The 13,789-nt window shown below is 34.8% G+C and overlaps 1 protein-coding gene across 1 annotated transcript; it reads right to left on the reverse strand.

Moving 5' to 3' along the window:
- Positions 1 to 10,519: 10,519 nt before the first annotated feature.
- On the reverse strand, positions 10,520 to 13,789 carry LOC143050905 (uncharacterized). Its single transcript, XM_076224010.1, has 3 exons — positions 13,626 to 13,789; positions 12,505 to 12,647; positions 10,520 to 11,038 (listed from the first exon to the last, which is right to left on the reverse strand). Exons 1-3 carry the CDS (start codon positions 13,787 to 13,789, stop codon positions 10,668 to 10,670), a joined length of 678 nt encoding a protein of 225 aa, XP_076080125.1. The 3' UTR covers positions 10,520 to 10,667.

The raw sequence follows: 13,789 nt of genomic DNA on the forward strand, positions 1-13,789 counted from the left end.
CCTAGGTTTTTTACTTTTCTTAAACCTAATGCATACCGGGCAATGTTTTATATGGCTCTTTACATCAATTCCCATACAGTTCCAGTGAAATTGGGATTTCAGCTTTTCAATAGTTTTACTCACCCCCATGTGAGCTCCAAAAATATGATCATGACACATGGTTATAACTTCTTGTCTTAGGACTTTAGGTATTAAAATTTGGAGACTAGATGTTCCTGTAGAATGAACTCTTTTTTGATAAAGTACCCCTTCTACAAGTTCTATGTTATTGAAGTTTAACCAGTATTTACGTATAGCTGGGCTATATTGTACAACTTGATCCCGAGTAGGGCAGGAACCGGTGTCTTTTCACTTATGGAGCCTACCTAACTCTGTATCCTCTCTTTGTAATGCTTCTATCTCTTTAGAGGTGTACCCAGTGAACCAGTTTGACACATTTACCTTCGAGGAGGGAGTATTTTTGGTCTGACTCCTTGTTACTGTACGTATTGAGTCCAAAAGCCCATGAGTAATTACCTCACCTTTACTAAGGTTACCTATATCGTCTACCTCTGTCCTAAAGTTATCCCAGTCATGCTCTGTTTCTATGCATTCTTGACAAGTTGCGTCAGTTTTACCTTTCCTTAAATGGCTACATCTGTCATCTTCTACGTTTTTCCGAGAAAGAGCATCTGCGTTCTGGTGTTTTTTACCTGCCCTATGTTGGATTTCAAAGTTATACTGGGATAAAACTTCTAGCCAACGAGCTACTTGACCTTGTGGATCCTTGAAATTGAACAACCATTGCAAAGAGCCATGGTCTGTTCTTAGGACAAATCTAGCCCCCAAAAGATAATGTCTGTACTGGTTTATAAAGGTTATAACAGCTAAAAGCTCCCTACGTGTGACAGAATATCTTTGTTGGTGTGGATCTAGCTTCCTTGATCCGTAGGCAATTACCTTTTCTACACCATTCTGAATTTGCGAAAGGACAGCTCCAACACCTACATTAGAAGCATCAGTATCCAGTATATAAGTACTGGTATCGTGGGGGTAAGCCAGTATTGGCGCAGTACACAATGCTGACCTAAGTGTATCAAAAGAAGACTGACATTCTGAATCCCATTTAAACTTTACCTCTTTTCTGGTGAGCTTGCTGAGTGGGGCTGCTATCTCACTAAATTTGTACACAAATTGTCTGTAGTAGTTACAGAGCCCTAAGAATTGTTGGACTTGTTTAACTGAACTTGGAACTTTCCATTTTTTTACAGATTCTATCACGGCTGGGTTTGGTTTTATTCCTTGGTCGCAAACTATATGTCCCAGGTATAAAACTTCTTTTTTAAAGAGATCACACTTTGATGGTTTTAATTTTAACCCTGCTTTTGACAGTCTACCCAAAACTTCATCTAGCTTTTCTATATGATCTACCATATCTGATGAGTAGATGATAATATCGTCAATATAAATAAGAAGACTTTTCCATTGGAGACCTCTAAATATTAACTCTACACATCGCGCTGAAAAGTACTAGGGGCGTTACATAACCCAAATGGCATTTTAACATATTCAAATAATCCATATTTAGTTGTAAATGCAGTTTTATCTCTGTCAGCCGCCTCAATTTCAACTTGCCAATACCCTTTTTGAAGGTCCATGACAGAAAATATTGACGCTGACGCCAAACAGTCCAGACACATATCAATGCGGGGCAGTGGGTATGCATCTTTGACACTTACATCATTGACTCGTCTAAAATCTATACACCAGCGTACTGTTTTGTCTTTCTTCCGGACTAACACCACTGGACTCGCCCAACTGGACTTAGAAGGAGTTATTACGCCTGCTTCAAGTTGGTCCTTAAGGTATTTCTCTTCCTCCCCCTCAAAAGCCTTTGGAGTCCTCCTAAGCGGTTGTCGAACTGGGATTGCATTTCCTGTATTAATACGGTGTTTCACGATTGAGCATGTCCCCAGTTCAAGCTTGTTTTTAGCAAAAGCTTGTTGATTTTTTATAAGAACTTCAGCTAATTTTTGTTTAAAAACCTCATCTTTAACATTCACACAACTCTTCTCATAAAGCTCAGTAAGGTGGTCTGGTAGCTTGGGAATTTTGGCCTTATTCTCCAGGCTATCAGCCCCCTTAATATCATCACCTGTATAGACTTGTTGAATTTTTGAAACCGGACTCCTCCATTGAAAAGGTATTCTAGGGCAAGAACAGTCCCCTTTTTCATCTCTCAGATTGCATATGTCAGACGAACAAACTATATTTACCAACCGGGAATTTCTATCTTTACATAACTCAGCATCCTTATCAAGCTCAACCACTTGCTCATAGTCAATAACAGGATGCATTTCCCCCAAAAGAACATTCTTCATCAATTTTACTGGAAAATTCTCTAAATTTGCTACCCTTACTGGAATTTTATCCTTAAATGGATCCACCAGACACCGGGCAATTAAAATGTTACTGGTCTTTTCAGAACATGGCTCCACACTTGCATATCTAGTGTCACTCAATTCAGATTGATGACTTTTACCCTCCAGTATAACCTCACTGTTCGCTGGAATTGTAATGGACTCACTTACAAAAACTCTTGAGATATTATCAGACCTGCGCATAACTTCACAATCAACCCATGTACCCCCCACCTCTATACCTCGTCTTGTATTGATGGTGATATCAAATTCGTCTATTATATCACACCCTAATAAAACATCATCTCTTATTGGAGCAACATAAACCTCCCAAGGAAATGACAAGTCTCCAATTACTATATCAACTACAGCTACTCCTTGAGTTTTCATTTTCTTCCCTGCTTCGGCAACGACTAAACTCCTTTTCGCCTTTTGGAGTGTAGGTCTTGTCTCTGCAGAAAACCTATCCAGTAAGGACTCATTGATTACAGTTACCTCTGCCCCTGTATCTATAACAGCTTTTACTGGCTGTCCTCCTATAGACAGTGGAGCCTTTATCGTAACTGCACTAACTCTATCAATAATTACCCCAAACTCTGTGTTCTCTTCTGAGCCATCAAAATGCTCTATGTCAATTGTGTCTGATTTCGTAATATTACCATAATTACTAGGCAAGGTGTGGGTACTTGGGGTCTCTAAATTTTTAATTTCTTTATATTCTTCACTGTCATCTCCTTTAATATCTAAACTCCTGTCACACTCACTTACTTGGGCTGAGACTTGGACAACAGACCCAGCCCACTGTAGTTTAATGAATTCGTCTGATTTTGCATAGCCAATTGTGGCTGATCTCTATTGTTCCACTTTCTATCCTTATTCTCTCTAAATGGACAGTCTCTTCTCCAGTGCCCCTCTTGAGTACAGGTAAAGCAAGTATTAGAGTTTTCCTTCGGTGAATTTTTGCCAAATTTTTTATTATGATATCCCCCAGAATCTCTCTTAAAATTATCATATCCTTTTTTCTCAGATTTTAGGACATTTAATATTTCCTGTTGACCTTGTTTTACCTCTTCTATTGCAACCTTGTGCTCTTTTCGCAACTCATCTAATCCAGATGTTAGCTCAGAATGAGTAACATACTGATCTTGTGTCCTGCACACCTGTAAGGTTTCAGTTACTTCCTGACCTGCCACGTCACCACCTGCCTTTACCTGTCTTACTTCGTATTTTTTCCCAACATTCCTCCTGCAACATTCAAGCCATGAAACTTGATTAATTGCCTCTTGCAGTGATACTGGCTTTTGTATGAGTACCTCATATGCTACTGATTGATCTGGTAGACCTTTAATGAAGTGTTCCGTTTTGAAACGATCGAGCAAACTTAAATCATTTACTTCAGGGTATGCCTTACCAACTAGTCTCTCCACACGTGTTGCATATTCGTGTATGCTTTCTTTCTGACCCTGTTTAATAAACTGCAAATTTGTCCTATACGTCTCTGGTAAAATGTGATCCCCAAATCTTTGAGACATGGCATCATGTATTTTTTGTATGTCTCTGTTAAAGGAGACAGGAAGCTCATTTACGAATACCAAGGCGTCATCTCTGAGACTATTTAAAATAAGCTCCTCCACTTGTCTGTCGCTGGACCATTTGAATCTACTACTCAAATCCAGAAGTCCAGAAGGCCTTGAAATCTCCCTTACCATTAAAGAACGGGCTTCTGGGTTTTGGTTCTTCCCTTTGCAGTTGCTGAACCTGACTACTTACTCTTATAGGATTTGTGCTAACTGGTGTATATTGAGGGTTATTAGTACTTGTATTAGCTATTAGCTGAGGGGCGGTTAATACCTGGTTATGTTGTTCAATGGATGTACTGTTAAAGTCTAAACAGCTATTTTGACTGAAATCATGCATATTGGCGTTATTTTCAGCCACATGGTTACCTCTTACCAACTGCGCTATATTTTCCTGATTAAGCTTAACTTGCGTGTTCAATTCGGAAACGTGCGTGCTCATCTTAGAAAAATTATCATTTTGATTTTTCAATTGTCTTTGAATGTCCATTGAATTATCATTTTGATTTTTCAATTGTCTTTGAATGTCCATTAGAATCGCCGCAACATCAATGCCTGACAAGCTAGTACTTGGTTCAATATATTCCTGATACACACTGGTATTGTTATGGTGTAGGGGTGTGTGTATAGGACTTACCATTGGACTGGATGGACTTGAGATTGACATATTGCCAATGTCTTCCGTACCTAGGTCTATCAAATTACCTGATTCTATATTTTCCTTCTGTGTAATAATTATATTCTTCCCCCCCTTTTCAAAATTAGGAGCTGGAATTTTTCTATTTCTAAGATCCATGGTACCCTCCTAGTTATTTCCCAAAATATGGCAATGGAAATACTTATTCCCTTATTTAAAGATAGTAGAAGCTAAATGCACCTCTATTTCTCTCTTAAATAATTGCTAGGAAGCTAAATGCACCTCCTTAAAATATTTTTTCTTTTTTCTTTATAGGAAGCTAAATGCACCTCCTTAATATACTGTTTTTTTTTTTTCTTTATAGGAAGCTAAATGCACCTCCTTAATATATTTTAAAAAAAATCAGAAGCTAAATGCGCTTCTGTATTTTCCAAAATAAGCCACTTATCACAATATAATGTATAGAGCTAAATGCACTCCATACACAATATGTGTTACTTAGTGTGTTCCATACAAATTAATATGTCTATAAATAGACGTGCCAAAGTTCTGAAGACGTGAGTACTAAACCGCTGCCACCAATGTTGTAATTTCTGCTTCTCGCTATGTTTTGATATAGTTATAAAGCCAGCAAATACGAATATCTCATAAAACTAGTAAATACACAGGGTAAATAAATACGGACGTCAAATATGTTGTCTGTTCTCTCTTGGTAGCGTGAATGAATAATTCGTAGTAAAATAGTATATTTATTACGGCACAATTCAACAATGTACAGAATAAACTATTGTAAAATATATAACATGTAATTCCGTACGTTTTCTCAAGATACTTGTCTTATAAATAGTTTGTCATGTAAATTTGCATAAATAGGCGGAGCTGATCTCAATAATAATATTTCGCATGTGTTTTTTGGAACTAGGACAAGGAATTGCCAAACGATATATGTAAACTAAATAATTTAGACCATGCGAGGCATACAGCTAATGCGCTGCTTCTTACCTCTAAAGGAACCACCCGGGATCTTTGCAATATGCCAAAATGTAAACAGCAAAGACTGAGGAATTTGACCTTTGCACTAGTATTTATTTTAAATGACCGGAAGTAAATATTCTAATCCGGAACAGAAATGAAACGTCAAACGCTGACAAAAACATGGTAGTCCTCGACTCAAAATGATTCTTTCTTTGTAAGAAAATAGGTAAAACTATTAAGTTAAAGCATAGATTAACTTAAGCTTATGCTTCTTGTGTAATTTTGGATCCGTACTTAGAATATTTATCAAATGGCTGCGCTTGAACCGTGCATGACGAAATTGCGCCATTTCGGCACTGATAATATAGTTAATAACTAAAAATGTAACGTACGCTTTCTGTGCATTAAAAAGTCACAGAAACTATATATAAATATTAATATTAAATCATTATTTGGGAACCACAAGTGCACATTTACAACACACCCCAAAAAAAACTAAGTCCAAATATCGGAAAAATTTCGCCAGCACGGCTCCTAGAAAAAAAGGTTTTCGATCTATTAAGAGACAAAGACCAAAGGTTTGGGCAGAAGAAAGAATGTATACCTAGAAGAGGGCAGTTCCCCTTATCCTAAATGAACATACTTCTATGCAAAAAGATAGCTTCCATAAACTCATGAAACAAATAATTCCTTTTGTTAATTGACTTACATCAAAGACAAACCCTCTCTTGTATATGCAATGCTTCATTAATTAAGTGTAGTGTACACAACAGTTATCCAAACAAAGATGAGAACTGAAACATTGTTGGAAATACATTGGAAGGACTTCATATAATAAATGCTTACATATTTGAAACCATTCTCTTGACAGTTGATCTATTTTTATGTATATCCATGTGAAATTAGTGTGTCGGTCGTGTCGTGTGTACATGACTTATGACTTTAGGCACAGATACAAAAAAGGGGGAGGTTATGGACTGTCACAAGATGGGGTCTAATACATCGATTATTGATCAGTGGTTATATTCAAAACAAGCATAATATTGAATACTATCAATTTCAAGTATTTGTTTCAGTATACCTTTGAACAAATGTAAGTTTCTCTTGTCATCCGTTCAACACTGAACTGTGAGTGCGGTCTTCCGCAGGGGTTTATCCATCTTAAACACTTTTCTATGTTGTTTGATTTCTTCGGAAATGGCAAAAAATATACACTGTCCTGAAGTCGATCCTCGTACCGACCGTCGGTGTTACAAACACCGTAACAACAGCGCTTTACCATAATTGACTAAATTGTACACTCAGACAATTTTCAGGCAGACGTCATTGTTTGTCTGAGTCTTGTTGTAGCAACAAAAATACGCGCGCGCATCTGCGATTTCATTTGTCGATAAATTATTATGGGTGGGGCGGCGATAGGTGAATTAAAGATGTGACAAGTGTATACTCTATTGGGATATACTTAACGGTAAGACAAAGCATGCGAATACAATTTATTCGCCCAAAAAAATATACCCTTATTCAATAGACTACAAGAGGTTTTACACTAGTCATTTGTGGGGCCCTTTATAGCTTGCTGTGTGGTGAGCACCAAGGCTATAATGGTTTACTTTTATAGATTGTTACTTGGATAGATAGTTGTCTCATTGGAACTTATACTATATCTTCCTATATATATTCATTGGTTATGAATCTGACTGATTGTAAGATTATGCATACTACTATCTACTGTTATTTTAACTGATTGCTGTTACGCATTTATTAATTTCGAATTTGTACAAGAGATTCACACGTCAAACGATATCAATATAACTCTAATATTGGTTTGTTTTCTGTAAGTAACCGTTTGTCATGAATGCACATTAATTTGTTTAACCTTTTTTGTCTTCATCTTTTTGTCTTTTTTATTATTTAAGCATTGTTTTGTTGATCTTAAAACATGCAGGGAATCTACTGGCGTCACTGTTCATGTAATCCTTATTAGTGTATGTGACTTAACTTTTTGTGTTTTATTCGTTCTCGAATTGCCAATATTCGAACGATGCATGCTTGCTTTTATACGCAAAGGGTGTTTAATATAGTTCTGGTTCGCAATTTGTATCGATGCAATCTTTCATTAAGGTTCTCAAATTGTTTTGTTACCATCTGGTTCTTGGTATTGTGTCGTCAAATATGTATGGAAATATGTCTGTTGAGGTCAAAACACGTTTTGTAGAATATTTAAAAAAAAACAGTAAAGCGTTTTACTATAGATGATCTCAAAATAATACGTTACACATATGTGTGATATTATATTCGTCCACTCTTTCAAGGTATGATATTCCATGTAAGGACAGACGTGCTTACTGCTGCGCGAAGAAAATAATTCGCATTTATTTGTTTAAATCCTATTATATCTAAATCCTATGCGTCATAGTAAATATTCATCTCATCATCTAGTTATAAAATGATACAGTATATACAGTTATACAGTAGTTGACTTATCTTCATACCAATTGACAAAACTGGGTTATAATATATATATACAAGTGCTGTATAACTGTATTTGATGAATGTGCATTCGAATCTGCGCACAGTTCCGCAGTTGTTATTTAACAAACTTAGGTTTGTTATGCACAACTCGTGTTGATGTTCGGTGTGTTAAGGTAGTTCAGGGGTATAGAAAAAAAATGACAGAATTTTCTTATACTTTGTCAAATTTAACTTTGAAGTATTGTAAATGAAAAAATGCAAAAAAAATGGTCACCGGCCATCTAAGAGATATTTTGACCTCTGAAAATGAGTGCAAATAGTTTATATGGAAATATAGGGAAAATGGACAAAAATACACATTGATTGAATTTTCAAAGCAAAATAAATAACAGAAGTTGCTAATGTTTTCATACTGTAAAGCTTGATGTCTCTTTTTTATAAAATTGAAATAAAATTTGGGGGTCACCGGCCATCCAAGAGATTTTTTGACCTCTGAAAATGAGTTCAAATAGGCTAAATATAGGGAAAACAGACATAAAATATCTTTGATTGAATTTTCAGAGCAAAATAAATGACAGAAGTTGCTCATTATTTCATACTGTAAAGCTTGATGTCTCTATTTTATAAAGTTGAAATAAAATTTGGGGGTCACTAGCCATCCAAGAGATTTTGAACTATGTCCAGTGCACGATGTTTTGTCGATATTGTCAACATCGCAATGTCGACTTTGTAGTGTCGTTATTGTGTTTACATTGTATCGTATCAATATGTTCTATACCTTGTTCACATCGCATACATTGCAATGTTGACAATATCGTGTCAACATCGTGTTTATATTGTATATGTATAGTCTATACCTTTCTGTTTATATCGTTCACATCGTATACATCGCGATGTTAACAACATCGTGTCAACATCGTGTTTATATTGTATATAGAGTCTATACCTTTCTGTTTACATCGTTCACATCGTATACATCGCGATGTTAACAACATCGTGTCAACATCGTGTTTATATTGTATATATAGGGTTTATACCTTTCTGTTTACATCGTTCACATCGTATACATCGTAATGTTAACAATATCGTGTCACCATCGTGTTTATATTGTATATATAAAGTCTATACCTTTCTGTTTACATCGTTCACATCGTATACATCGCGATGTTAACAACATCGTGTCAACATCGTGTTTATATTGTATGCATAAAGTATATGCCTTTCTGTTTACATCGTTCACATCGTATACATCGCGATGTTAACAACATCGTGTCAACATCGTGTTTATATTGTATACATAAAGTATATGCCTTTCTGTTTACATCGTTCACATCGTATACATCGCGATGTTAACAACATCGTGTCAACATCGTGTTTATATTGTATCCATAAAGTATATGCCTTTCTGTTTACATCGTTCACATCGTATACATCGTAATGTTAACAACATCGTGTCAACATCGTGTCAACATCGTGTCTACATTGTATATATAAAGTCTATGCCTTTCTGTTTACATCGTTCACATCGTATACATCGCGATGTTAACAATATCGTGTCGACATCGTGTTTATATTGTGTATGTAGTAGAGACTATACCTTTCTGTTTACATCGTTCACAACGTATACATCGCGATGTTAACAACATCGTGTCAATACCGTGTTTATATTGTAAATATAAAGTCTAAGCCTTTCTGTTTACATCGTTTACATCGTATACATCGCGATGTTAACAACATCGTGTCAACATCGTGTTTATATTGTATACATAAAGTATATGCCTTTGTGTTTATCTTGTATATATAGAGTCTATACCTTTCTGTTCACATCGTTCACATCTTTTACATCGTTCACATCAACACAACATCGTGTTTATATTGTATATATGGCGTCTATACCTTAATGTTTACATCGGTCGCATGGAATAAGTCAATACTTTAAACCTTTGTTTACATCGTTCACATTTTATAGTTTGCGATGTGGACCATATCGTGTCAATATCGTGTTCATATTTTATCAATTATAATAGTCAGAAATCTGTTGTTCAGTAGTTGTTGTTTGATAAGGTGTTCATACGTATGCTGGTTTCTCGTTTTTGTTTATACATGTATTAGACCGTTGGTTTTCCTGTTTTAAAGTTTTTACAATAGTGTTTTTCAGCCTTTTATAGGTTGGTGTTCAGTAAAAGACTAACACTCCGTGTTGATGACAGTACTGGTTCAGTTACTTATACAATGTGTAATTTAAATAAATAGTTGTCTCATTTGCACTTATACCACATCTTCTTATATCTTCTTCCTCTTTACATAGTTAATATCATATACATCGCAATATTTACAATACTGTTTCATTACTTTTTAATGTTGTATACTCTGTGTATACATGGTTCACATAAAAAGCCAATTACAAATAGTTTTACAGTAAATAATTCAAAAATATAACCTAAATAAGTAATGCTGTTCTTCACGCTTTTATAAAAATGATTTTGTTACAAATATGTTATGTTTTGTATAAGTAATAACTTCAAAATTGCGCCTAGTAAACTAAATTTGCGGCAGTAAAACTACTGATTAACGTCTTTACAGCTTCAAATACATAACAGTATCAGTCTAATCAGAAATGTTCACGTTGGTGGTAGTTGTCTTCAGCTTCTTCAATGGTGGTGTATTTTCATTGTTGTTACAAGCTTGGTCATAATCATCAAAATTTATGCCAATTTTGGACAGTGTTTTAGTTATATTTAAAGTTTTTTCTAATGACAAATTTTTCGTTGAAATTTTGTTTAATATAAACATTATACGACCTCCACATTGTGGTTTTTCATGTTTTGTTTCGCCAAGTCCCAATTCACAAATCATCTTCATTTCCGCCTTTACTTGGTCTGCGGTGAACCTAGTGCTCTTAGTTATAGCATTACAAGGCACTGATCCTCCAGGGTAAAGCAAAATTTTTCTTACAAGCTGAGATTGAATCATTGGCTCTGTAAATCGAGAATTAATATAGCCGGATAACAACTTTTTATGTTTCAAAAAGTATTGGGAAAGTTCTATTAATTTAAAATAAAAATAAAAAATAAAAAAAACAAACAAAATCAATTATTAAATCAATGCATTCTTTATAAGGTTCAAACATAATTTAGAAAGTTACTTTGAAAAGGTTGACTTTTTCAAACAGTATTCATTATGTATATTGTCGTTTGGTTTTTTTTTTGGTTTGTCGAGTCGTCCATATTAAAAATGTTTTCTCCTCTGTTGAGGCATATGGTAGAAATATTTGATATCGAATGTACTAAATTTGGGTCCGACGTCCGTGAACTTTTCAATCTTTTCTATTTGGTAACCACGTAAAAGGATCAATATATGTGGGGTTTTTTTTCTCCATTGTTGAAGCATATGATAAAAAGATCATAACATGTCATTTTTCATATCGCATGTATTATCAGCCCTCGGTCAACATCAGCCCTCGAGCCATGCGGCTCTTGGGCTGATATTGAACATAGGGCTGATAATAAATACGATATGAAAAATGCCATGTAATTATCTGATAATATATATATATATAACTCGTCTAAACATCAACCCAACATTCTAATGCAACAACGTTTGTAACGTTCATTTTGATTGGATAACGTCACTTTCTTACATGGCATCAATTGACAATTGATGCTAAGGGACGTACGCGCAAGCGCAGACGGCATATGACAGATTTTAAATACATGTTTTAACGTTGATTTTTTGTCAGTTTCATTAGAATGGAGATAACAATATTGTATTTTAAGCTCCGACGGCATCAATTTGGGATTTGATGGTCGCAAATATCCGTTTACTGTCTCCGCTAACGCGTCGCCAGTAAACTTAATTTGCGACCATCAAATCCCCCAATTGATGCCGTCGGAGCCTAAAATACAATACAGTTATCTCCTAAATGTTAGATCTGTAAATTTGCTTTCGCAAATTTTTGGTTCTTCCCTCGCCGGGATTCGAACCCATGCTACTGTGATATCGTGACACCAAATCGCCTGCACTGCAGCCGTCCAGCTAGACCACACGACCACCTGGGCTTCACAAAAGTAAAGCTTTCGGTGGGCATGTGTTTCCTTTCCACGTCAGTTTTTAATATATATATATTTTATATTGAGTCTATGGTACGTATATATATATATATGTATAACTTTCATATTGTGTGTATATCAATCTTTAATAAACGTAATACATATTTTTTTGTTTCCATTATCAAACAGTTAACCTTAAACCTAAAATCTAAAAAATTGTTATAAATAAACATCAATAAATGTTTACAATAAAACCGTATGGTAACACAAACGGTGACCTATAGTTGTTAATGTCTGTGTCATTTTGGTCTTTTGTGGATAGTTGTCTCCTTGGCAATCATACCATATGTTCTTTACAGTCTAAATAAAATATATATGCACCATTTTAAACTTACCAGAAGTGTATGTATCACTGCTGTGATTTTCTCTCAAATATTGTTGTTGCTCATTGTAATATCTTATATCCACCTGTTTTGCCTCTGTGTCATACATGTATACTTGCTTTTGCTTATGTAATTTATCAACTGCATACAATAATCTAGAATCATAACATAAACATAAATAATCATGATAAAATTACATCAAATTAAAATCATACAAAGTTTCTTAACAAGAGTGCAAACACTAAAATGTCTCGCCTTCTTTACTAATCATTGATATTATGTGGATAGTCCTTAGTATAAAGCTTTAACACAAAAACTTAACTAAAACCACTAAACTATTATAATAAGGTCAAGGTCAGACGACACCTGCCAGTTGGATACCTTACAGTTCTTCCATACACCAAATATACAAGCCCTATTGCATATAGTATCTGAGATATGAACTTGACCACGAAAACTTAACCTTGTTCACTTGTCTATGAATTGAGGTCGAGGTCAAGTAAAAACTGTCTGACGGGCACACGGACCTTGCAAGGTACGCACATACCAAATATAATTATCCAATTAATTATAATAACAGAAAAATCAACATTTCAAAAAATCTGAACTTATTCCAGTGGTCACTGAATCATAGAAATAAGGTCAAGGACATTGGACATGTTACTTTAGTAAATGTTTACGATGTTGATATAATATCGTTTTAACATAGTTGATATCGCTATGTCTACAATATTAAATAATCATCGTGTACTAAACATGCAAATTTATGCAATTTTCAACACCTCGTAGCTTCAAAAATAGGACGGTGACACATTTATTTTATTATATTTTCAACCTTAGTCAACCTTAAATTCGAATTAAATTCAAATCAATTCTGGTAAACACACTATTCCTTTATTATATATAACTTTACTTTTCAAGCTATTTTTGAAGCTTCAACTTAACTTTAACCTCGTCAGAACAGTAGAACCAATTTAACGCACTTTGCAATTTAGATAAAAAATTAACGTTAAAATGTAAAACTTAAATTAAGCTAATCCGGATTAGTTAATGGCAATCAAATTTAAATTACGTGTAAACTCTTTATAAATATAATTTCAGTAAACAGTATTTCAGTAAATAACACACTTTACCTTGAAATGCTTGGTGCATCAGTAAATGTATCCTCCGTAACATTAGCATCTCTAAATTCAGGCTGTGGCATACACATAAGAAATCGACTATAAAAGCCATCATTACTATTGGAATTCTTTCTTTCTTCATCCAAACATTTGCATATTTCTCCAGGATGTGCCAT

The sequence above is a fragment of the Mytilus galloprovincialis genome, chromosome 11 (genome assembly GCF_965363235.1).
Source record: "Mytilus galloprovincialis chromosome 11, xbMytGall1.hap1.1, whole genome shotgun sequence".
In the NCBI taxonomy this organism is placed as follows: Eukaryota; Metazoa; Mollusca; class Bivalvia; order Mytilida; family Mytilidae; genus Mytilus; species Mytilus galloprovincialis.

Coding starts and splice junctions, on each gene's coding strand:
- LOC143050905 (XM_076224010.1), bottom strand. CDS start 13,789: ATGGCACATCCTGGAGAAATATGCAAATGTTTGGATGAAGAAAGAAAG. Junction 12,648..13,625: donor GATGCACCAAGCATTTCAAG/GTAAAGTGTGTT, acceptor TTATGATTCTAG/ATTATTGTATGCAGTTGATA. Junction 11,039..12,504: donor CAGTGATACATACACTTCTG/GTAAGTTTAAAA, acceptor CTCGATTTACAG/AGCCAATGATTCAATCTCAG.